Here is a 26,181-nt window from a genome sequence, read left to right as displayed (position 1 = left end):
AATTGTATATCCTTTTATTAAACATTTTGCATAATTATGTCGGTACATGAATAGTTTATATTTACAATGCTCGGGCTTAAGATTTACATATAAACTATTTTAATAACTATCTTATAACTATCTGACTCATTGATGTCCATACTTGGAACACTGTACACTTTATAAGCCCCTTAATCGAGGGGTGAAATAACTATATATTTTTATCGAATCCAGAACATCGAAGATGTACAACAGTGATTTGAATTCAGCTAACGTAAAAATTCTGTTCTACTATATATGAGTCGACTATTATCAAAGCCGGCAATGTGACTTTTGGACAATTTTTGGTAAATCAGAAAAACGAATTATTGACTTTGTATTCCATTGGCAGTCACAAAACTCTTCTGATCGACATCTTGGATAAATAACAGGTTAAGTATTAACCTTTATTTAATGCAGGTTTTGGACCGTATTCTTTGAAGGAGACGATTATATTCAAATCAATCTGTATTGACATATCAATAACATTTTTTTGTCCAAATGCACAGATTGCCACCTTTGATAATAGACGACTCATATATATGTACTATACTAACTAATCATTATTTTCGGTAAATCAGGTGTCGCTCGATGTGTCTATAACATCTCATGTCATGGGGTCTATTAAGGTGTCTAAACAAAATTAGAATTATCTTAATTTTTTTTGGTAGTCTGTTAGTATGAGAGAACAATTTTCCATGGTCACAACAAAATACTGCCCTATCATGTTAACGTCCGAAACTCCTTGCTAGGTGATTTTGGCGTCACTTTTCTTAAAAAATTTCATCAAATAAAAAGTGAGCATTTCTTTAGAAAAAATTGTTACCTATATGCGGGATTCGAACACCGGCACTGTCGCATCGCTCGATACGAATGCACCGGGCGTCTTATCTATTTGGCCACGACGACTTCGATCATTAAATAAATAAAGTCGTAAGTTTGTTTCGTGTTGAAAATTAAAGCTCAATCTGTCCATTACATGTCCATTTACAATCTACTACCACACTATACTATACAGTATACAATACTATATACTATACAGTATACAGTGGTACTACCTAGTGCTACTCATGAATGTAGCACTGCCAATTGGTACGTAGCCAGTTTCAATCCATTTTGGTGACGGCCGTACCCAAAACAATTCAAAACATTAACTGTTTAACACATTTTAAAAACGCCTCTGTTTAAACAATCACAGCCAATAATTGAATAAAATTTCCTATATAAATTTTTCCTACTAAATTTAAATAAAGATAAAGTTAATAGTAATATAATTAAAGTAAAAAATAAACCTAATTACAATGTACAAGGTGATTTACAACAACAAATTCAAACAACATACAGAAAACAAGGCGACTACAAAGAATATTATAGAATATTTCATAAAAGCAAAACACTATCTTATGCAAATATGTATTATGATATTTTTCTCTCTAACTGTAAACATAGCGAAATCTATCACTTAATGGCGGCTTAAATTATATTATTATGATTGTCGTTTAGGCAAATTGTTAAGCTTTTAATAACGAAATTATATTTGATAGAAATAGACTATAGTTTAGTCATAGTGCGTAAGAGATATTTATGTTGGATATATCGCATTATGTAATTTTCCAGGAGAAACGTTGAAAAGTTCAACATCTAATATAATCCTTATATAGTTCTAGGCTATAGAAATAAAATGATAATATTTAAAATACAACTTTATACTTCATAAGTTAAAGCAAACATCTCTCTCGTCTCACTATTCATTCGTCATAACTATTATAAATGTATTTTCTTATACTCCATTCAGTGTTAACGAAAATTGTATAAGTCACTTTATAGCATCGTATGTGCGATATTTAGATGCTATATTTTAATTGATATTTACATTAAAAAAAAACTTCAAAAAGAAGGTACTTGGACTTGTCATGAAATAATTTAGTCTATTGAAAAAAAAATACAAAAAAACACATTAACACATTGACTGCAATATAGGTCCCCGGTGCCCTACGCGGCGCTCTGAAGGAATTATGTCGATTTCTGTTACTAAGTGTCTGGGTTACCTAACTTTGCCTTCTTTTGTTTAATAATGTACTATGTTTTCATCTTTTAGGTTTCTTACAAAAAGATCGATTTTCAGTATTTTCGGATTCGTCTTTCTATCAGAGTATACTAGATATTCCGGCGCCTTAGTAAGGAGATCGTCATAGTTACTTCAGTGCGTCACGTAGGGCACGGGTGACCTACACGGCAGTTAACGTGTTAACATTATTCAGCGATGAACATAATTGTTTATCGCGCATTATAATAAACAGCGACCCGCTCCGGCTCCGGTCGGGTCTTGAACAAAAATTTCAACGATATTTGAGGTTTTTTTTTTAAATAAATTTATTGCGGCATAACTATAATAGTTAGACATATACTGTCGCAAAGCTTTTTGAAAACAATAATGTGTTCTACAAAGTCGTAGTACATTATTTTATTCTATCATTAATAGTTTTCGCAGGGCACGCGATGTAAAGAATATTTTAGGTAATTTGTTTACACCTTGGGTTACATTATTGGAATTTTAGTAGGGATCCCTAATTTTTTTCAAAAAATATTATAACCTATGTCACTCAGGAATAGTGTAGCTTCCAAACAGTGAAAGAATTTTTCAAATCGGTTCAGTAGTTTCGGAGCCTATTCAATACAAACAAACAAATCTTTCCTCTTTATAATATTAGTAAAAGTAAAGTAAACTAATAATAATTATAATATTAGTAATAAATAATTGTTTCATAAATAAAATCCATAAATCTCCTAATTAATCTATCACGGTGCGACTGTATGATAAAGTCGTGTCTTCGCGTATAAATTTTATTGCAGTGATAAATTGTCGTTTTGACAGCCAGACGTTTCAATAAACTGACGTCACATTATCAAGTTAGATTATATTAATGACTACAATCTTAATTCTAATATTAAAATGACGTATCTAAAGCCGACCGTTTGATTTACGATAGAAATTAACAATGATTGGCGGATTTTGTGTTTAATTGTTTGGTAAATCATGTTTGCTTCTATTAGATATTACGATTAAAGTTGATGAATTTATCGTTTTGTCATATCTCATTTAAGAAGCCAATGGTTTCCGTTATATGAATAAGAATTATGCGGATAATCAAATAGTGTATTATGTACTTAGAATTGAGTAAGTTTGCGTCAAAAACATTGCTTTTTTCCGAATTAGGTGTTTAGTGACCGGAACTTCTAGGGTCATAATATTAATAGAACATATTTATGTCTAGAATCTAAATTGAAATAAATATAGCATTTTCGATTGCCTAGATCGACGTGGCCAGGTTGCATGTGTAGAAAATACTGTATCGTAGAGAAGAAACTGCATACGAAATATTTCAAAAAACATTATTTTCTTGATGAAGCAGCTGAGAGCATCAGACAAGATTTTCAATAAAAGAAATATTGTGAATTTTTCACGAATACAATCAAAGTTAAAGTTTTAAGACTGATTTTTTCTTTTTACTTTACAATATGGTGATTAATTCAATTGAAAACTATTAAAATTCGCGATCTGAGTGACGTAATTTAATACGGGAAAACCTATTTCAAATCTCGAAACGTCTCGATGTTTTTTCGGTGGAATCACCCGTGGTCACAAACTGCCGTACCCTAATATATTTTTGTGTATTTTAAATGTATATTATTCTACTCTTTTGTTTCGAATAATGGAACCTTTAACTTTAAAGCCAATCATAATGAAACAATTAATGTCAAAATATATCTTAACAACCTCAGAGAAATAAACATATAGATTAGTGTGTATTTAACATCAAATACTAAAATAAATATGTAAACAATCTCCTAAATATAAATAGACATAGGAGAGGTGTATATGTAAATTAATATCGCCAGTGAGGGAATGCCTGTACATCGTAAAAATGCAAGAAATATAAAAAAAATTTATCCCCAGCGTGTAGCAGGAAGAACAAAATTATCAAGTTAAAATTCTTAAAAATTAGGTCAACGGTACGTAAACCATAATAGTCTATCCGGCTTTTTACAAAAACGATGCAGATATGCTCTGGAATATTCTTTTTTTTTAATGCCCTTGTAGGCAGACGAGCACATGGCCCGCCTGATGGTGAGTGGTTACCGTCGCCCATGGACGTCAGCAATGCCAGGGGCAGAGCAAAGCCTCTGCCTACCGTCGAGTACTCTCCACAAGCCTCGTTTGAAGAAGGACAAGTCATAGCGCCCGAGTCTCTGATCTCCTTAGTGTACTGCTGCTACTTCTCCACCGCTTTTCATGACCGGAAGGGCTAGTAGTACTACAGTTATTAAATCCTCTTATCTACTACCTACTCCTCATTCCACTCAAACTTAGACGTTTTAAAACTGTTTTGTCTTGATATATGCAGAGTTACTTTATACAATGAATTTATCTAGGTCTAAGCTGTGTAAGTCACCGGCGCTTTGTATCTAAGATAGTAAAACAAAATATTACCGCTAAGATATCTACTTTTTCTGACATTTCCACATCCCTTTGCTATACAGCATAAACTTAAGCATTAAATCCGAAAATCTTTTGCAACTTATATAATGTATAAGGAATAAACAACTAAAACATTTTCAGTAGGTGGAAAAATCGGATTACGTAAAAGTAGATCCTTTAGGCTTTTGGGATTTTACGTGAGCGCATTTTAGCTTCTGACAACAAGACTCAAAAGAGCCAGTCAGTGCTTTCAGAGACTAGTAGACTAGATACTTACATTTATTTAAAATTTTATTCTAAATAAACGTATCAAGTCTAATGTATGATAGCTTAAAATTAAAATAAATATTAAAACGAATATATCGATTTGATGTTAAAAGTAAGTCATGATCTTGCAAACAATCTACTCTTTGCATTTGCTTTGCGTGTTCATAAGTGTTCACACACAATGTATAGCTATAGTCATGGAAAAATGGATTACACTAGCGGATTTTATCACTCTACGCTCATGATAATGAAACTAAAATAACATTAATGCTCGCCTTAACCTAATATCAAAGCCGGACATAGCTTACGCCAATTTCGCGCACTTTTTCACCGTACTGCCCAACAATCTTCTCTTGATGTTAACGATGTAGCAGTATCCCTTGTTGACTCCAGCAGTGAGGGAGGACGAGAGGCAGCTGATCAAGCTAATTATGGTTCCAAAGAAACTCGGCATCAGGATCGTGGAGCAAGAAGCTACTGAGCGATACACGACGCGGTTGACTTGTTGCAAGTTTCTATAGTTGTCTCGACCACCGACGTCGACTTTGCTGAAGACTTGATACTGATAAAAGAAAATACTCATTTGGGAAAGCTGAATATGTCAAGAGTTTATTTATTCACTGATTTAGGCTCTGAAGAATGGCGAAAAAGCTTAGTCTAAAAGTCATTTAAGTATATGCTACAAATTTACCTGTGTGTCAGCAATGATGAGAGGTTTGTCCATAACGATCCAGGTGACTGATTCCTGGCAGTCCGGTGTGGTGAGGGACCCGTGGTATGTGTAGTAGGATTGAGGGTTTGGACTCAGCAGGCGTCTGCAAACAATATAAATCTATAACAAATCCATAACGCTATTGTTATCCGTTTCCTCTTGTTTTTTTGAGTTTCTTTTCACAAGTGCCGTAATATAAAACAAAATCGTTGGTAGATATTTTATAATTATTTACATAGCTCCGTCAGTGAAAGCTTTCAATGTTTTGCAGTTGTCGGCGCAAAATCAAGAGCTCATTATTGACGAGTATTCGTTCTTTAGTCTAGATTCTGTTATCTTATACTTATTGATCTATGGAATGTTTTACTGGTGGTATGAAGTCTGGTAAGCCCGGACGGGAAGGTGCCACCACCCTGCCGATTTCTGCCGTGAAGCTATAATACGTTTTGGTTTGAAGGGCGGGGCAGCCGTGTTTCAAGGTGGGTAGCGGCATTAAGTTGTTGTTGTCTATAGGCTCCGGTGACCGCTTAAAAGCAGGTTGGCCGTGAGTTCGTCCACTCATCTACGCAATAGATAAAAAAAAAACTTTTCTGTTTTAACACAAATCATTACAAGTGAATTGATAAACTACAAATAAACGATTTTCATATTCAAAAGGCGTGCTTTAAAATTTATTATCACAGAAATCACCTATAAAGAACTCTTTACGTTAATTGTCAGTATTTCTAAGTCCCTCAATTGCAATCAGATAGGGGGATTTATCGGAAGTATTTACGAAGTCAAGGCGTATGAGGGGCTTCTCCAATATAAAACAATTAACCTTGAACCTGGGTGTCTTTTTACCGGTTTAGATTGGTCGACATGATATTACGTTACACATATTATGTTGATGAATGTTTTTTTTAATTCGTTTATGGACAGAAGAACTAACGTACCATAGGGAGGTACAGTTGTTGCAAAGTATGACTGCGCGCCGCCCTTAGTTGTATCAGTGACCAATCTGTATACGCGACTTTTTTATTTTTATTAATCCTACCTACGCTGATAGCCTTGAGAGGCTATATCAGCTTCTCCTTGACGTGTAGGTAAGCTCACGGGGTTCAAGCCGGTGTGTTGCTTACACTGGCCCTAGCAAGAGCAGTACTTCCCAGAATCTACCACCGGATCGGAAACGCGACCCACTGAGAAGATCCGGCGAGAAACTCAGTGGGCTGTGTCTATGGGTTAATTTACTCGTCGAGCCCTTCGTCGCAAGCGACGGGTTCGGCGAGGACGGTGACCGGATACGCGTCAATGCATGCAGGCTATATGTAGCTAATGTAGACCAGTGACCGCTCCGTCGGGCACACACACTAACGAAAATGTGTATTTACGAATACAACTACAAATAAAGGCCATGTATGAGCATATTACTTGCAACAACTATAGTCACTGTGGGCAAGCCGTTATATATTTTATTGCATAGAAGAGTGAGCGAGTTGACTGGGTACCGGAGTGAATTATATGGCATTGGGTAGAAAGTACTGGTGGGAGGACGTCTTGTGAGTCCGCGCGGGTAGGTACCACACCTATGCCTATTTCTGTCGTGAAGCAGTAATGCGTTTCGGTTTGAAAGGCGAGGCAGCCGTTGTCCTGAACATGAGACCTTGGAACTCATGTCTCGAGGTGGATGGCGGCATTTACGTTGTAGAAGTCTATGGCCTCTGCTAATCACATAGCACCAGGTGGGCTGTGAGATCGTCCAACCAACTAAGCAATAAAAAAAGGCCAGAGTGATAGTAGTATACTGAACACGAACTGAAATATTTATCACTTGTTCTCATTGGGACAGCAACTAATTCGGACAAAGCTACATCCAATGTAGTGTGATGGTTAGAAACATAGTTCGCACGGATGATCGTCAGTTTGCCGGAACTTTTTACTCTTTGTTGGCAGACTGTCCTAATGGCCGGTCCTCGAGACGTCCATCATCAACCCAGCTTTTTTTATAGCCCTTATAGGCAGTGGTTGAGTGGTTATCGTCCCTTATGGACGTCAGCGATGCCAGGGGCAGAGCTAAGCCACTGCCTACCGTAAAACCTTGAGAGATGAGTTCTAAGTCTCAATTCTATAGCACAATGATTGCAAAACGCATCTGCTGCATCACGGCAGAAAAAAGGTGGTGGTATCTATCCGTGCGGGCAGACCAAACGCCCCACCACCAGTGGATCGAGATACGCGATTCTCCGTCACCGTGGTTTGTTTTAAGCCGTCAGCTGTCTGTACCAGGGTTGTCAGTCAATGGTATCTCTCCATACTGTTTACATTAATTAGTCACTACCAAATTATCGGCTACTAAGCTCCGTTATCATCGACGCTTCTGACAGGATGACAGGTTGCTTTATTGTCATTTCGATTAGCCGATTTCGATTTGTAATTATTTTCGATATTTAGAAATGACGTAAACGTGATTATGTGATTCATAAAAATTTGCAAATCGATTAGTCGAAGTGGTTCCTTGAACGAATGAAATATATAACATGCCCCATAATGAAAACTTAGTGTCACAAATGTTTTTATTTTTTAAGTGTAAAAAGAGTGTATGTTTATAACAAGTCCATAAAATAACCAATCTTTGGCAACGAATAGGCACTACGAGTAAAATAAATGGATTAATTTTCTATTAAAAAGAAAGAAAATCTCTAAAAATTTAACGAAATTAAAAAATATGCATACCCGAAATGGTATTGCAGCATTAGTGTAACATAAGTACTGGAGAGATAAATTGGAAATCTAAAATTATCATCTTCCGAACCGAATTTAATAATGAAAAAAATACCTTAAATCAATGTTCTTAGGGTCGGTTTCTTCTTCAGATCTGCTTGCGAGGTCCGGTACAGCGGGCATTATTTGCTCCAAAGCGAATTGGCTTTCTTCATTACTGTATATCTGTATTATTGAAGGTAAAATAAGATTCATAGCAAAAAAACCCTTATTAGTAACACATCTCTTCTATTAATTATTTAAGTCGTAACGCATGATTGTTTTACATCATAAATAGCTGTTTTTTTTTAAATTATACTTCATTACTGGTAGTATTGGGAGCTTGCATGGATTGGTATTGGAGGTAATCGTTTAATAACCCATATTGAGACAAAGATCTCGCGTTTCCAACCGGGCGCCGGTATTGATGTTGCGGTGTCTATGGGATTGTTGACCACTCAATACCAGGTGGGTTGTGAAATGTGAAAGTCTAGTGTGTGAAATTCAATGAAATGAATAAAATCGCAGAATTGCGGTGCTCATATGGACTTGCAACATGTCCTACTGGAAGACTTCAAGAAAATTTCAGAAAGTTTTGTTTTTTAGGATTGAAGAATTACTGGTACCCCGGAGGCCTTTCCAGTTTCACCAGGACTGGTGGGCGAGCAAAGGCTCAGCCAGGAGGGGTGGGATTTGCTAACAGCTGCCCGAGCGCCTCCGAAGGAGACCTAACGCCTCAAGAGCAGCTGTTTTGCGAATGAATCTACTAATGGATCGGAATCGCGACCCGCTGAGAAGGTCCGACGAGAAACTCAGCGAATTTATGCATGGGTTAGGTTGCACGTCGAAGTCTTTGTCTACTTCGATGAGTACGATTACCGGTCTCTAAGCCTGCTCCTAGTGTTAGAGCGAAGGCTAAATGGCTGAAGGGGCCTAAGGCAAAGGTTATTGGATCCGTAAGGACGTGTCTAGGGCGTCGACGGTGGCTCCTGCGTGATCAGGATTCGGGGAGTAGTCAGCGATACTATAGGCAACGATAAGGCGATTATCGTGACCTTATCGAAGTACCGTTCCGACGCTGACGTCATGTATATCCGGATTGATTCGAGGCCCAGGTCGTCGTGTAGGTCATCGTTCCCCTCGAACCACGGAGAAAATAGGGATGTGATTTCAAAGATTGTACTGACTTCTAATAAAAACGTAGAAAAAAAAAATGACATTAAGAATATTGGATAGAAGTTGCATATTAAAATTTTCTAACATCTCGTGTGATAAAGAATGTAATGTACGAAATTTTTGACAAAAAAAGATACCTTTGATGTTTAAAATACAGTATACCTTCTAATGAAAGAGTGTTGTTACAGCCATTGTATTTTAAGCCACGGACAGGCGGAATTTACGTAAGGGCTATTGCTAGGAAAGCATGGTAAAAAATAGCGGTAAGTAGGCAGCGGCTTGGCTCTGTCCCTGGCATTGCTGAAGTCCATGGGTGACGGTAACCACTCACCATCAGGTGGGCCGTATGCTCGTATGCCTATAAGGGCAATAAAAAAAAATTATGTTGTAGCAAGAGCTAAACTTGACCAGGGTACAGACCTGTTAAGATTTAGAGTCGACTATATTTAGATATGTATTTCCTATGACTTACGTTCGAAGAATAATCTAATTCGGCCATAATCACTGATGCGCCAAGATTTAGAGACTAATTTTACATTGATCCCTTTTGTTTTGTGATTGACATTTTGAACACAACCTATTTACGTAAGTTTTTTTGCATTGACTAACATGAAACCTCGGATATTGCTAATAAACCAAAACAAAAAAATGGGAATATGTACAGAGAAACAGAGCAGAAAAATGGTGCTAAGTTGTTTTGTCTTGCCCATTAACAGGTCTACTTTTTAAGAGTGAAATTCTGACCTTATTGAAGACTCTTTATGGCATTTATATTGGTTGTATCTTCGAAATAGGCCCGTCGCTCTTCAACGAAACGCTACCCAATGCTTAGAACGAAGCCCTATGGCTTTAATGTTTGGTATTAAAATGCAGATCAGCGGATTAGCTACCTGACACATGACGCCGATGACGGCGAGTCCATCTGGACGTTTCAAGGCTTCATCCACCGGGACACCGGTTTTCACGTGCACCATGTGTATCTCCATGGGATATCTATGAGGAACATAAGTGTGATAAATATTTTTAATGGTTATGACGACGACTCGAAATATTACTTTTCGTTTCGTTCTTTTGATGATTTGAAGTCGTCGTGGCCTAACGGATAAGACGTCCGGTGCATTCGTGTTGAGCGATGCACCGGTGTTCGAATCTCAGGCGGGTACCAATTTTTCTAGTGAAATACGTACTCAACAAATGTTCACGATTGACTTCCACGGTGAAGGAATAACATCGTGTAATAAAAATGAAACCCGCAAAATTATAATTTGCGTAATTACTGATGGTACAGGGGTACCACCACCCTGCCTATTTCTGTCGTGAAGCAGTAATGCGTTTCGGTTTGAAGGGTGGGGCAGCCGTTGTAACTATACGTGAGACCTTAGAACTCATATCTGAAGGTGGGTGGCGGCATTTACGTTGTAGATATCTATGGGCTCCGGTAACCACTTCACACCAGGTTGGCTGTGAGCTCGTCCACCCACATCTAAGCAATAAAAAAATAAAAATATAAATAGTTCGATAAATTTCTATAATATTTACCCCTAATAAATATCACTTTGACCAAAGTTTGAAGACCAAACTTTTTTTTTATACCATTAAAATATATTAATTAGATAAATGTGAGAAGATCTGTGCTGGGTGTTGGCAAAAGTTGGATGAGATTAGTCCAGGGTCGTGCAATTGGAGAGGCCTATGTCTAGTAGTGGAATACTATAGGCTGATGATGATGATAATGATGAAGTGTGCGACAATGTTAATGTAAGCCTAGAAAAATGACACCGGGTCACATAATAGGTGTTAAAGGCATTCAAAGGCCACCTTCAAAGAAAAATAGTAACAACTCAAATATATCGAATAAAATGTATTAATAAAATTTTGGATCGTGTCTAATGACAGACTAATTATGTATGTAGGTGTGGGTCTAAATGAAATCACTATTTCTTGGGTTTAACTATACTTTTTATTTAATTTCTTAAAGAGCACATTAAACACGTCTTACTCATAATGGCGGCGTCGTGCGAGAGAGAGAGAGAGATAGAGCTACATCCGTCCCTTTCACACAGCATGCGTTCAGAATTCTTTCACTCGTTCAGAAATGTTTTACAATAATTAGAAATGTTAGTAATAATTAAATCCTACATGTATGTATTTCCACTCGATTATACTAAAATTTAGCGGGCGCTGAAACGGAATATTTCAGTACGAAATTAAAAATCAAACATTGTAATCAGTATAAATATTTGTGATTGACCAAACCAAATAGTGTCGGTGTAAGGAAGAATTTAAATTGTCACAAGGAACAGCGTTACGCAAAAGCTGGCGTGTGTGCCTATGTCCAGCTGTGGGCTAAATTAGGCCGCGAACGATGATAAAGATGATGAACAGATGTAATATTTAATTTTCGTTATCAGAGCATTCATTAAGCGAATTATTATGTGTCAAGGTCAACATTATTAACTTTTGGTGAGCTGTATATGTGAATTATGAACTTAAAGCATCTAAAAATCCTACTTGGGTTTTGAATTGTCTATAAAGAAAGCGCTATGACATGTCCTTCTTCAAAGGCTTGTGCCCCTGACATTGTTGAAGTCCATGGGCGACGGCAATAAAAAAAAATGAATTTATAAATGTTATTGACTGCTGATCGTAGAATATATTGTGTGACTACTAAATTTCGATAAAGTAGATATGTATCATGGAATCGTATGCAATGTTTATCGTAAATTCTACAATTAACAGAAAACCTTAATTACATTGCATCGCGTAGGTAGGTACATAATCCATAGCATTAAGCATCACTGTTTTTTTTATTGCTTAGATGGGTGGACGAGCTCACAACCCACCTGGTGTTAAATGGTTACTGGAGCCTATAAACATCTACAACGCAAATGCGCCACCCACCTTGAGATATAAGTTCTAAGGTCTCAAGTATAGCCACAACGGCTGCCCCACCCTTCAAACCGAAACGCATTACTGCTTCACGGCTGAAATAGGCAGGGTGGTGGTACCTACCCGTGGGGACTTAAAGAGGTCCTACCACCAGTAAAAATATATATAAAAGTAGATATATATCATGGAATCGTATGCAATGCTTATCGTAAATTCTACAATTAACAGTAAATCTTAATTACATTGTATCGCGCACATAATCCATCAATCATTAAGCATTATTATCACTGTTCATGGTGAGTTTGACGGTTTTCATATAGAATTCGTATACAATCAATATTTTCATGACAGTTCTCAGACATCTGGTGTTTCTATTTCTGTGCTTTAATCCTAAATGATTATGTGCAGACTAATTAAAAAAATCTAAACTTATGTATGAACGTTTCAATATCTTCTGTAATATACCGGGACATAACTATACTTGAGACCTTACAAATTATATCTCAAGGTGGGTAGCACATTTATTTAAGTTGTGGATGTCTATAGGCTCCAGTAACCACTTAACACCAGGTGGGCTGTGAGCTCGTCCACCCATCTAAGCAATAAAAAAAAAACATAGGAGAGACCCGGTTGAAAGGATTCGATAAATGTTTTCGAGAAATTTGTCGAAGCTGCAATGAGTTAAGAGCTTTACAACAGGACTGATGATTAGCGAGAAATCGTACACATGATTTTGTTTGCAGTTTATTTTAGAAGAAATAAATAATAGTTTAAAAAAACTAACAAAATACGCTTTTATAGAAATTATTTATTTTTAATTTTTGAGTCGAATTTCAATTTTTTTTTCATATTTTAAATATTGAATTGTCTTCGGTCCTTACTTAATAAGTATACCAAATTTCGAGCTAATCCGACTTTTTGAAGGGGGTCAAAATCATGTTCAAAGATTCCGTTACAAACATACATACCTCTGAAGCTAATAAAAAGCGTATTAAAAACAAACACATCCGACTGCCACAAATGAAATTTTAATTCCCTTTTAATGATTGTGACATCACGACATCTAATAACTTCAAACATAAGGAGATCCGAATTGCTTTGCTATACATTGCTGACTGTTGCTATGATTTGCTATACATTGCTGACTGAGCACACGGTTTGCCTGATGGTGAGTGGTTACCGTCGCCCATGGACTTCAGCAATGCCAGGGTCGCTGTCGATGCACGGACATCGACGATCGCGCGGCGCGGGCGCCGGGAGGAGGACAGCGGCGCGGGGTAGCGGATTGACACCGGCTTCGTCACTTCGTGCAGCAACGCCGCCCGCGACACTTACTTGTTTATCTTGTTTTACCTTTTTTATAAACTTACCAAATACTACAGTCCACTCTTTTATTTTATACATCACCGGTCTACCCCAGAGCAGTTCGAAACAGTCGCTGCATACCGTTAAGTACTCTCCACAAGGCTCGTTTGAAGAATTCGATTACTGGTGATAGGAGTCGATTACTGGTGGTAGGACCTCTTGTAAGTCCGCGCGAGGAGGTACCACCACCCTGCCTATTTCGGCCGTGAAGCAGTAATGCGTTACGGTTTGAAGGGCGGGCAGCCGTTTTAACTATACTTGAGTCCTTAGAACTGATATCTTAAGGTGGGTGTCGCACCGGGTGGGCTGTGAGCTCGTCCACCTTTCTAACCAATAAAAGAAAAAAAGAAGGACATGTAATACCGCTCGGGAATACCGTGGAGGGGAGGGAGAGGGGTGAACTAAATTAAACTCACTTCATGCCGTCAATAGCGTGTTCCGAGAGCCAGTGTAGATGAAACTGCAGGAAGGTGTAGTTCCCTCTAAGTGGACCCCCGGAGAGCACTGGCGCCTCAGTGTCAGGTTTCACCTTCCATCTTACTGTTAAACAAATATCATTACTAGTTTTGGAACGAAGTTCCTTATGGGACGATGCGGAGGGATACCCTAACCGGGAAAAAACGTCCGTAACGTAAGATTTTTATTATTTATGTATAGTCTTAGTATTATACAGTGTCTAATGTATAGTCTACGTGATGACGTACGTGATTTTAGCCTTGAAGCAGTAATGCGTTTCGGGTTGAAGGCTGAGGCAGCCGTTGTAACTATACTGAGACCTTAGAACTCATCTCTCAAGGTGCGGGTGGCGACATTTATATTGTAGATGCCTATGGGCTCGTTGTCTGACTGTTTAGTTTAATAAAACAGAAAATGAAAAGCAAGAAGGACGAAAAAGCAGTCAAACAAACAATCAGACTCTGAACTGATGTGTCACTGCGTTATATATATCTAGATAACTTCAGCTACCTCTATAGAACGGTGGGTTTTTTCAATTCATCTAAAGATATAGAGCCATAAAATCTTGTCTCAGTTTTCAGGAGCGATGAAAACACATCCCGTGCGTGATAAATCATTTAAGCTCGTATTACGAATTATCGCCGCAACGAAGTAATAGCATATAATATATCCAGGTTAGAGCCCCGCGAGCTCACTTATTGGCTGGATTACGCTGGCATAGCCTCTCAAGCTTAGGTAGAAAAAAAAACCTTGATATTTATATCTAAAACCGTTGTTAATAAATCAATTCCTAGATTCGAATCACGAGTCCACCAAACTAATCTCGAAATTATCTCAATTATAAAATTAATAACATAACTTTATGTAATACGTATTTTGATATGCGGTATCCTTCTAATTCATTATGAAATAGATAAACGGTTTATAAATAAAATTAAGTAATTTTATCAAAAAAAAAAAAAACGATTATCATAATATTGTTATCATCACATCTGAAAGTTAGCGTTCTTTTATCAGTAACCTACCTATTATAATTTTTCCGTTTTGGAAATTGTTCACAAAAAATTATATTATTTGGATTCTTTCAGAGATAGCTGGTCGTTTAGATTCATATGACGCGCAGAGTCTTATACGAAACGGATGCAGAGATTATGCATATTACCGCATGCAGAAATTAATTAATTTATTTATTAAGTTGAACCAACAAAGTGATCATCAATTCAAAACATTGACAAACTGACAAAAGTTCATGGCAGATGTCAACTCAATTATAAGTGCAATCGACAGTGCATTGACAACAACAAAAATATGTGTGTGTGTGCAAGTCACACACGGTAGAAGCGAAACTAATAAAATATAAAAATAATCGCAAGGGTCAACCACTCCGCAGTGCAATGGAACAGCCGCACCATGGGGGAACCACCTGCATGATCACGGTATCCCGACGCCAGGTAGGTATGATCTAGCAAGAGAAATACGAGAACGTCTATCAACTGTGTAACATTTCCTCGCCGCGATTCAGGAATTGTTGAATTTACGTGCAGCGACATCTGCTGATAACAAACTAAATAGAAATAAAATAAACATGGCGCGTAACGGAAGAAATTAAGATGGCGCGTAACCGAAAAACGTTACATACGTCTTTTCCTCCCTACGTCGATAAAGAAGTTTTATTGCAATAAAAAAATATATATAACTAAGATTTGTTTACATTTGATTGATTGTTTAAGATTAATTTATATTTAATTGGGAAATGATCCGCGACAGATTTTTCCTGTAAGTTGTGAGACAATTAGAAAAACAGACATTACTTGCCGAATACACAAGCAAATGCAAAGGGACGCTTAGCTCATTACAAATCGGATTTGCTTATTTCTAAATAATTAAGGCTCTACCTTAATTATTTAGATTAAGAATCAAATCTTAGTTATATATTTTTTTTTCATTTTTGTTGTTAATGCACTATTTAGATTAGGAATAATTAAGGTAGAGCCTTAATTATTTAGAAATAAGCAAATCCGATTTGTGTCGTCGTGTTTTTCTGGTGAGATCCTGGTGAGGACAATGGGACGAACTTGTGGCGGTGGCCGTCACAGAACACAAGATATTTGACAGATGCTTGGATCGCGCTTACGACCTTTACAAGACGAGCTCGCATATATACAAGTTCCGAACAATAACATTGGATCGTCGGTCTACCGAGCAATATCACACGCTCGGTGAAAAATGTTGTCTTTATATTTCATCATGAGTCCTAGATTAGTGTGGTAAATTTCAATTTCACGTTCTAAGATTCAGTTATGTACAGGCGATCCTGTATACCTATATTTATAAGTATATAACTAGTCTGGCCATAAATACTGTTACACAAAAACTTTTATTTTTTTCAACTTTTAAATTATTTTAAATTGATCCTATATACCTATATGTATATAACTAGTCTGGCCATAAATGCTGTAACATTTTTTTTCTATTTTTCTAATTTTTATATATTTTGTATTTGGAACACATAATATATTATTTTAAAAACTTCTTTCGTTTATGCGCAATTTCACATATTTTTTCGTGTTCATTATCAAATTACAATATGAAATGGGGTGTTAAAGAAAATAGGAGTGCAGTGGTCGCCTTGAACAAAGTGGGTATGGAGCCGTCGGTCATATTCTAGACACGGCGACATTGAGTAATAAAAACCTACCTAAGCTAAACCTAAGCTAGCAGTGGGGAAATTTCCCTTGGAAACAGTGCGCAAATCCATAGATTCGTGGCCAAACAGATTAAAGGCCTGTATAAAAGCCAAAGGTGGTCATTTCGAAAGAATTTTTTTAAATTTTTTCCTGAGACTAATAAATATGTGGTTTTCATTTGTAAGAGAAATTATGGCTGGACTAGGTATAAATAGACGATGACTGAGCTTTGCTTGGTTTTTTTTGATAACGCCATCTTGTTATGTCTTTAAAGCGGTTAGTTGCCCTTAATTAAGAAAAATAGTATTATTATTGGCCAATAGATGTCGGGAAGAGTTGATTATTGAAAACACGAATAAAAGAACATTTTCTGAAAATAAATCGTAGCTAGATCGATTTATCGCCCCCGAAATCCCCTGGATACTAAATTTTATGAAAATTGTTGGAGCCGTTTCCGATTTTCAGATTATATATTAATATACAAGAATTGCTCGTTTAAAGGTATAAGATAAGATATGTATAATAAGCATGTTAAGTAACAGATGTCTTCATTAACTTTTAGATCTTAGCTTATTTATTCAAATTTTCTGTTACACTTGTGTAGTTAAGATTCGTCCGTTGGTCACAAGTAAACAAGAACGCTTACGTGTATGTCCGTTGTTGATCGCTGTGACCTTAACATCTCCGTATCCTCTCATCACCAGCGGTCCGCGTATATGGGCTTCGTGCTTGTCGAAAATGGCGTCACGAGTCATGATATTGATAGGAGATTGGAGCTGTCCACCCCTGCATAGACCTGGCCATTGCGTTTGATCTAAAGAAAAGAAAAGAAGTGGAATTACTTGTGGTAGGACCTCTTGTGAGTCCGCGCGGGTTGGTACCATCACCCCGCCTATTTCTGCCGTGAAGCAGTAATGCGTTTCGGTTCGAAGGGTGGGGCAGCCGTTGTAACTAGACACCTTAGAACTTAAATCTCAAGGTGGGTGGCGCATTTACGTTGTAGATGTCTATGGGCTCCGGTAACCACTTTACACCGGGTGGGCTGTGAGCTCGTCCACCCATCTAAGTAATAAAAAAATAAAATGAAAATCTTTGATGATTTGATCATCAAACAAGAGACATTCATACCGTAATTAGGATTATTTTGATTTATAAAATTAAAGGTATTTATTTAATCATTTAATTAGATTGTCTAATTAATAAATACGTGCCGTGATCCTTTTTTTATGTTTGCACAATTTAGTTGTGTTATCTTAAATTAATATTATCTGATAATAATAAATATACTTACAATCGTACGACCATCCTGATTGATAAGTGTAATCTGAAACAGAAAATAAGAATTACGTGATTTAATCTGTAATTTTTTCATCGAGAGCTTTGAAAGAATCGCGGCGACTTATATAGTTTTTCTTTATGAAATATTATCTTTATTTATTTTATTTATTTATAATCATTTATTTCAGACCATATTGTAGCCCATATATAAAAATACAATTTGGAAATACATAATAATATATTTATCCCGCCACATCTAGGCGATTCCATGCTAAGAAGAATGGACAATCCATCTCCATTCTGTTGTGATGAGTGAATGCAATGAGTGAATTTCAAAATTTCTGTTTAACAATTTGATAGTTTGTTAACTTATTTCAATACGGGTATGGTATGCGGAAAATCTTGTTGGTATTTTACAAATATTGTATGTGTGGCAGAGGTCGGTAAGGGTAGATCACAGATAATTGGAGGTTATCTGTGGGGTAGATTGTGGGGGCGATTATGTGAGTATTCAAATCCAAGGGCAGATGGTTTAAGTAAATATTTACATGTGCACCTTTTTTTTGTTTCATAGGGGAAAATCCGTGGATGAAACCTCTTAGTTTCGCGGTAATGGATTAGGTAGGGCCAATAACGCAGTGTGTGTCTTTCATTCCTGATCCACTAACAGTGCTTTTAGGTACCTCAAGCACCGGTCATCGTTCTCATCGAACCTGTCGCTTGCGACGAAGAGCTCGGTGAGTAAATTGACCCACAGACACAGGCCACGGAGTTTCATACTGGTGCCTATGCAGTTTCACAATGCGTCCTCCCACTACAAAGGCCTGTAGTAGTTCCGTGACGTGGTTTTTGTTGATATCACAGAGCTGGTAGATTCCACATTTCACTACTTGTTATCTGAACCAATATTTATAGTGTGTAAGACGATTGTTTATGCTTCAGTCAGCGTGTCAGCAATCACTATATGGTTTACATTACTGATAATTGTATGCAATTTGTTCTCTTAATATGTACATAAATGCGACGATAAAATTATATAATACTAGCTGACCTGGCAAACGTTGTTTTGGCCATATAAGATTTCTAGGGAATTTCTAGTGTAGAAAAAGAAAACTAACTTATTGTAAGTGTGTAAGGATGTGGTAAATGAGTGAAAGAGGCATGTAGCGTTGTGAACGATGAGGGTGGAGGGGGTGGACAACCCTTATCACTTAGGGGTATGAAAAGTTCGGTGTATTGGTAGCGGATTCTTGCAGGTACCAATTTTTAAGGACTCATATGTTTAGCGTAAGTTTGTTAAAAGTTTGGTGTTTCCTATCTTCTTATATGGGGTGGAGACATTGACTCTAAAGAAGGAATATCGTAGTTGGGTTGACGCGTTTGAGATTTGGTGCTGGAGGAAGATGCTTCGAATATCCTGGACGGCACATCAGACTGAAGCATTAATCCTTGAATAACTACTAACTACTAACTCTCCACCGCTTGCCGAGAATTTTCGAGATTTTCGGTCACGCTGCGAGGAAGAGGACAATCTCGAGAGGATACTCATCACCGGCAAAGTGAAAGGAAAAAGGCCAAGGGGGCCGGTAGTCCCATGTACTGATCCGATCAAATTAAGACGATATTGGACTCCAGCATCAAAGCCGCAATCCACATGCGCACAGGACAGGAAAGAATGGAGGAACATAGTCTGTACAAAAATGACCCCCAAAGGTCACGATCTTCAGCACTGAGCAACACGATTTAAGGAGCAGCAGGAATGTTACCACTTTTTTTATTATTTCGCTTTGTTTTTTGCGACTCATTTTTGTTACATTCAGGATTAAATTTTCCATTTATCTCTTCAGTTTTCGTCGTCACGGACGGCTAAGATAGTGTCCGTCAATATTTTAATATTGTGCGAACCAACGTCCGTCAACAAAGACATAGACTCTATCGGGCGGTCGGTCGACCCGTTATACTCTGGAAAAATTCAATAGACGAACATGACGAGCGCTATTTATTAATTGGTATTGGTACCAACATGTTGTATTTTAGCGGAATATGTCACAAGTGTCACAAAGAAACGAACGCGCACAAATCTATACTAACTAGTGGTCCCGCAGTAGTCGAAATTCGACTATAATTAATTGGAATTGTAAGTTTGTACATTATTATACTAATCTTAATATATATAAATCTCGTGTCACAATGTTTGTCCTCAATGGACTCCTAAACCACTTAACCGATTATAATAAAATTCGCACACCATGTGCAGTTCGATCCAACTTGAGAGATAGGATGGTTTTTATTTCGATGAATGGTCGCAATATTTATTAATTAACAATAAAATGATTTCTTATGTTGATTTTTGTTATTAATTGTAAGTTTCATAAGTCTAAAACAGATGGCGCCTTAAATCAGTTTTTACAGACAATTGTTATACTGTGACTTTAATATCTCATAGATGGCGCTGTGCTAAAAATACCAACGTTTCACATAAGCTACAATTTAATGGCATAAGCACCACGTGTTTCTGAGGCTAAAGTATAAGTGAAATTTATTTCGTAGTAAACGCAATACAGTGAAATCCAATTGTTCTTACGTTGTCAATTTTTGGTATTAGCATAGGCGGCCGCGAGTTATTTAGAAACAAAACCTAAGCCACAGCCACAGCAACGTGTGGCCGGGTCCGCTAGTATTTTATAAATCTATAATCACAAATTTCGCCAAGGCTACACTATAAAAAAATATTAATAATGACAAACAATATTTAATCTGTTCTATGTGTGTGTGCATCAAATACACAGTATGTAGTATGTGTAATGTTTTCTTTATTGATCTTAATTTTTTTCTTTACATTAAATCTTTTATGCATTATTTAACAAAAAAATTTGCATTGTGCACTTTTTCTCTATATTCTCTATAAGTGTGGAAAATTTCATACTCCTCCGTCCGCGCAATTTTCGTCAAAAGGGATACAACGTTTTTGCTTCGCGTATTAATATATATAGGTAGATATATAAATCTACAGTGTTTTTTACGGATGTTCCGTTGTAACTACTGAACCATGCATCCGATTGACTTGAAACTTGGTGTCCATCTAGAAAATACATGTACTTAATGGATAGGCTAATATTTATATGAGTGTTGGATTCCCTACACCAGTTGCGGGGGCGTTAATGATGAGAATATTTGTGGGAGTGAGAAATAATACTCGTAATGTTAATTTTAAATGGCCAGCGAAGCGGACGGGTACAGCTAGTAAACTCATAAAATGCTAACACAAATAAAGGTATTGGCCGCGGTGGCGAACCAAGCGATTCATTGTCGGAAACATTTTCTTTTTATTTCAATTAAAACCAACTAAGATCTATTACTGGTCATTGGGAGCTCTACGACAATAACCTAAGTAGTAATAGTATTAGTACGTATTTAAAATTTTAAAAGAAAGTTTTTAATAAAATCACACTTCTAAGACCCAATTTTAGCTAAATTAGTTAATGATAATTCAACCCCGCGACACGGTGGCTGATTCGTACGCACTAGTTAAATCAACTCACGCGATCAAAATAATAATATTTTTGTTACTCAATTCGTTTCTCAATTTTTTTTAATTGCGCACGCAAATAAAAATATTTATTTAAGATTGAATATAATAGATAAGCTCTTTATTGTTTTAACAGAACATAAGACATCGTTTTCGCTGATGTTGGACTCACGAGCTTACAGCGCGGCTGGTGTTAAGTGGTTACCGAATCCAAAAGATACTAGGTCAATTATATATTACCTTGATACGTGAAGTCAAAGTTTCGATTTCTTTGGGATTTGAAAGTCTTTCAAATCCCAAAGAAATCGAAACTTTGACTTCATTTTCAAGTCTTATCCTTTAATCCTGACTACATGATTTCTTTTGTGGGAATACGCAGATAGATACTGGAGATGTATGGAAATGGTAGTGCAAGGTAGAGGGGGAAGAGGTCGACCGAAGAAGACATGGATGGGGTGTGTGAATGACGATATGAGAGAGAGAGGAGTGAGTGTTGAGATGACGGCTGATAGAAGAGAATGGAAGAGAAAAATTAGCTGTGCCGACCCCACCTAGTGGGATAAGGTGGAGAAAAAGAAGAAGACGCAGATAGATACTAGAAATCTTACGATACAAGTTCCTAACAACAATATCCAGATTGTCGGTCTAATGAACATTGTCCCTGATCAGGTGATTTTTTTTTCCTTATATACTGCTTTAAAAACTTACATAATTAATGTCCACAATTGATTCCGCGACAAAGGTATAAATAGTGCCGTGTAAAAAAATAATATCGAATTCACAAATAGACGTAATTTCCATAAATCACTGGTTATAAGGCGTTTTTTGAACTCGCGCGGATACGTGCAACTATACTACCTATTTCTGATGCGATACAATAAGGTTTTGCTTGAAGGATATTAGATCGGAGAGTACTAAGCTGTAGGCACCGGCTTGGCTCTGCCCCTGGCATTGTTGATGTCCATGGGCGACGCTAACCATTCACGATCAGGTGGGCCGTATGCTCGTCTGCCTAAAAAAATAGGTCTCGTTTTTCAATGAGAGTGAAGCACATTAAGTATATGCACATGTCTATGGGCTCCGGGCTAACCACACCAAGAGGGCGATGACCTCGTTCGCCCGACTGAGTATTTAGAAATAGCCCCAATCCTGCGGACCGAATGGTAAACAGTCGACGTTGCCCAAAACAATTTCAGATCCTCCCGATCCACTAACGGTGCTTTTAGGTACCCCAAGCACCGGTCATCGTTGTCGTCGAACCCGTCGCTTGCGACGAAATGCTCGACGAGTAAATTAACCCACAGACACAGCCCACTGAGTTTCTCGCCCGATCTTCTCAGTGGGTTGCGTTTCCGGTCCGGTGGTAGATTCTGCGAAGTACGGCTCTTGCTAGGGTTCGTCTTAACAACGTCGTCAGGTTTGAGCCCCGTGAGCTCACCTACTCGCCTGGCTACGCCGAAATGGTCTTTCAAGACCATCAGCTAAGGTAGGGGAAAAAACTATAATAAAAAAATAGAAATAGTTTTATTTGTGTATCATTTACGTTATTGAATGTACGAATTGAATTGAAGAGACGTGCTGGGCGAAGAAAAAAGTCATGGCTCCGGAATATCCGGGAGTGGACCGGTATTGCCTCCGTCGAACAGCTGTTCCGGCTGGCTGCTGACAGAAAGGAATACAGAAAGCTAACGGCCAACCTTCAGGATTGAAGAGGCACTGGAAGAAGAAGAAGAAGAAGAATGTACGAAATTTGTTTCTTAAGACAGCCCTTCTTACCTCAACCCTCAGATTAATTATTTAGTTCAAAACAACGATTTATACATATTACCTACTGCCCAATCTAATTTATGTGGATTGTATATTGATTGTGTAAAGTTTAAATTAAGAGGATATGGCGACTGATAGAGTTTATCATGAAATCTGTGGTCGTGGTTCAAGAGACCGGTTTGATACCGTTTTCTTCACTACTTGTTCGTTGGTAGTCTACTAATGGGCTATTCAGCTAGGCTCCGATGGGTAGGTGAGCTTACGTGTTCAACCTGAGAGAATGTACTAGCACTGGCCATAGCGAGAGCAGTGCTTCGTAGAATCTACCACCGGATCGGAATCGCGACCCACTAAGAAGATCTGGCGAGACATTCAATGGGAAATACAGCGTTGGGGATGCTTAGTGTGCACTCGATAAAATATTTTCTCCGCCCGCACATCCAATGATAATCACCATAAAGCCCCATTAGCAATTGCGTTATTGTATCCAGTGACGTATTTAGGGTTGATGCCGCCCTAAGCCCTGTATATTGCGCCGCCCTTAATGTTAGAATAAAATTAATTAATATTGATCCAATACTTTTATATTGACTAAAAAAAATTTTTTTTCATTAATAAAAAAAAGTCCTGACATTAGAATAAATACCAAAATGATATTTAATACATGCACATCTACAGTATTTTTATTTAACGCTAAAAGCAAATTTCGATATTTTTTAGATTAAGTAATTTTTATTAATATTTTATTTAATAGTTTTTCAAGTAATTTTAAGCATATGATTAATTTCAGTAATAAAACAAAAAGTAAAGTAAATAATTCGTTTAACGACTGATGATTATTAATCGATTTATAAAAAAATGAATATCCTATTCATAGATTGAAAAGTAAATAAAAAAAAAATATTATATATTCTATAGATTTAAAAAAAAATATAGTGAACTCATTTTCAAAGGAAACTGTCGTTAATTTTTTCGTTGCTGAAACTTTGACAATTCAAAAATTATGCTTCCCATCAAATAATTCCGGCTAGGTGTAAATCCATCACTGATTGTATGTATCCACTTGTTTAACTGTAATTACCGCAACTGAAACGGACTTTTGTATAGAAATTATTAATCAGATAGTAAGTACTTCGAAGACCGTTACGTTTAAACACTTCCTAAATAATTTAAATACTTCCTGATTAATCTTTTTCAATTTTTTTATTTTATTTTATTTTACCACTAATTCGGTTATTTTTGTTATTGTTTAAATTAGAGCTGTACTTATTTTTATTAGTGAATATTTTTTAAAATATTATTCTTTTTCTGTTTTTGTTTATTTCAGTTTATTTGTCGATTATTTCGGTTATTTTTATTATTGTTTAAATATGAACTGTACTTATTTTATTAGTGAATATTTTTAAAAATATTATTCTTTTTCTATTTTTGTTTATTTTATTTTACTTAAAGATTAATTCGGTTATTTTTATTATTGTTTAAAGCTGTATTTATTTTTATTAGTGATTATTTATAAAAATAATTTAAATCGTTTAATGGTAGTTTTTCGATTTAGTTTAATTTTATTAATTTTAAATATGAATAGGAATGATTTAAATTCGAATTTGAATATTTGAAATTGGAAAAGTGCATAAAACGAAGCAAACTCACCCACAAGACCGATTAAAGTGAGCACTAATAATATTTTCATTTTTTAAATTATTTTTTTATATTATATTATACCACACTCTCTCACATACAGAACAGAACTGAATTTGAATATATTTTGTTGCGCCATCTTATATTTATGTAATTTTTATTTTCGCACAGCCTAAGCCGCCCGGCCCGTGTGCCCTGTACTGAGTCCTGATACGGTCATCATTGATAGTACGGGCGGCGAACACACTGCTGTTAAGAACGAGCAACGCAATGCAAATTGTTTTTTTTTAATTTTTCATACTTTTTTTTTGTTCGGTTTTGCATTCGGGCGCGTGAATTGCGATCGAGAGGCTCCAACAATGAATGGTGCAGTGAGTTTTTGTATGAGCCTCTTGACTACTACGAATATGAGCTGTTGTCGGTGTTTGGAGCATGGATTCATACACTCAGGAATGGAGGGGAATGGAGTCGACTCAAAAAAAAAGTTTGTATGATAAATGAGCAAAAAAGATACCAAATGATTATTTTCTTGTTTAACATGTCGAACGCCATGCGGCCCACCGGTGGACCTAGCGTACTATACCATTCGGGCCGAGGCTAAATCAGGGAAGCAGTTATTGTTATCAACTTGAGGTTTCATTCTAAAATTTATAAATAGCGATAATATGCACGGACGATAAGAATTAGCAACTTTTACCGTCTAGTTTTTAAGATATTTTAAACAGCTATAATCTTGATTAAAAACTATAACTTCCTATTGGATTTTAAAACTAAAGCGTTCCGGTTCAGCCAAAGGACCACGCGTTTGACTCCCATAGGCGTTTCCTTGAAAGCTGCAATCTGTGGCTTGTAGGAAGCGTTTACATTGGATCCCACACGCGGCTCACGGGTGACTCTCACGGCCCGAACGGTTCAGTAAGATAAGGTTCACCGGTGATCATCGTGCCCTGAATGAAAATAAAATAAATTCATGTGGCGTTCAACTTGTTGACTTCTCGCATAAAATCCTACCGAGATTTAAACATACTAACATGAACACATTCTCTCACATATTGATTTGAGCATTTGAATAGCAACCTTTTCAATTTTGTCGTGAAACAAAAGCCCTAAACTGTATATTGGAGCGTATTACTGTATTATGACAAAAGTAGGTAGGCTAGTATCACTTTGTCTTATT

The 26,181-nt window shown here is 36.8% G+C and overlaps 1 protein-coding gene across 1 annotated transcript; it reads right to left on the bottom strand.

The window, feature by feature from the left end:
• LOC101745610 (carbonic anhydrase 2) lies at window positions 1-25,223 on the bottom strand. The gene is made up of 8 exons (XM_012689654.4): window positions 25,017-25,223; window positions 18,084-18,116; window positions 17,439-17,606; window positions 14,066-14,189; window positions 10,286-10,388; window positions 8,296-8,405; window positions 5,457-5,580; window positions 1-5,327 (listed from the first exon to the last, which is right to left on the bottom strand). Exons 1-8 carry the CDS (start codon window positions 25,054-25,056, stop codon window positions 5,070-5,072), a joined length of 960 nt encoding a protein of 319 aa, XP_012545108.1. The 5' UTR covers window positions 25,057-25,223; the 3' UTR covers window positions 1-5,069.
• Window positions 25,224-26,181: the final 958 nt, after the last annotated feature.

This window comes from Bombyx mori, chromosome 6 (genome assembly GCF_030269925.1).
Source record: "Bombyx mori chromosome 6, ASM3026992v2".
Taxonomy (NCBI): Eukaryota; Metazoa; Arthropoda; class Insecta; order Lepidoptera; family Bombycidae; genus Bombyx; species Bombyx mori.
The sequence above is the reverse complement of the archived record's forward strand: the minus strand, read 5'-3'. Positions and strand labels throughout refer to the sequence as shown.

What these genes read in the sequence shown, in the direction of transcription:
- LOC101745610 (XM_012689654.4), bottom strand. Translation starts at nt 25,056, where the DNA reads ATGAAAATATTATTAGTGCTCACTTTAATCGGTCTTGTGG. An exon ending in CACTTTAATCGGTCTTGTGG is followed by an intron (nt 18,117 to 25,016) that starts GTGAGTTTGCTT and finishes TTTCTGTTTCAG; the next exon opens with ATTACACTTATCAATCAGGA. An exon ending in GATCAACAACGGACATACAC is followed by an intron (nt 14,190 to 17,438) that starts GTAAGCGTTCTT and finishes TTTGTTTAACAG; the next exon opens with TAAGATGGAAGGTGAAACCT.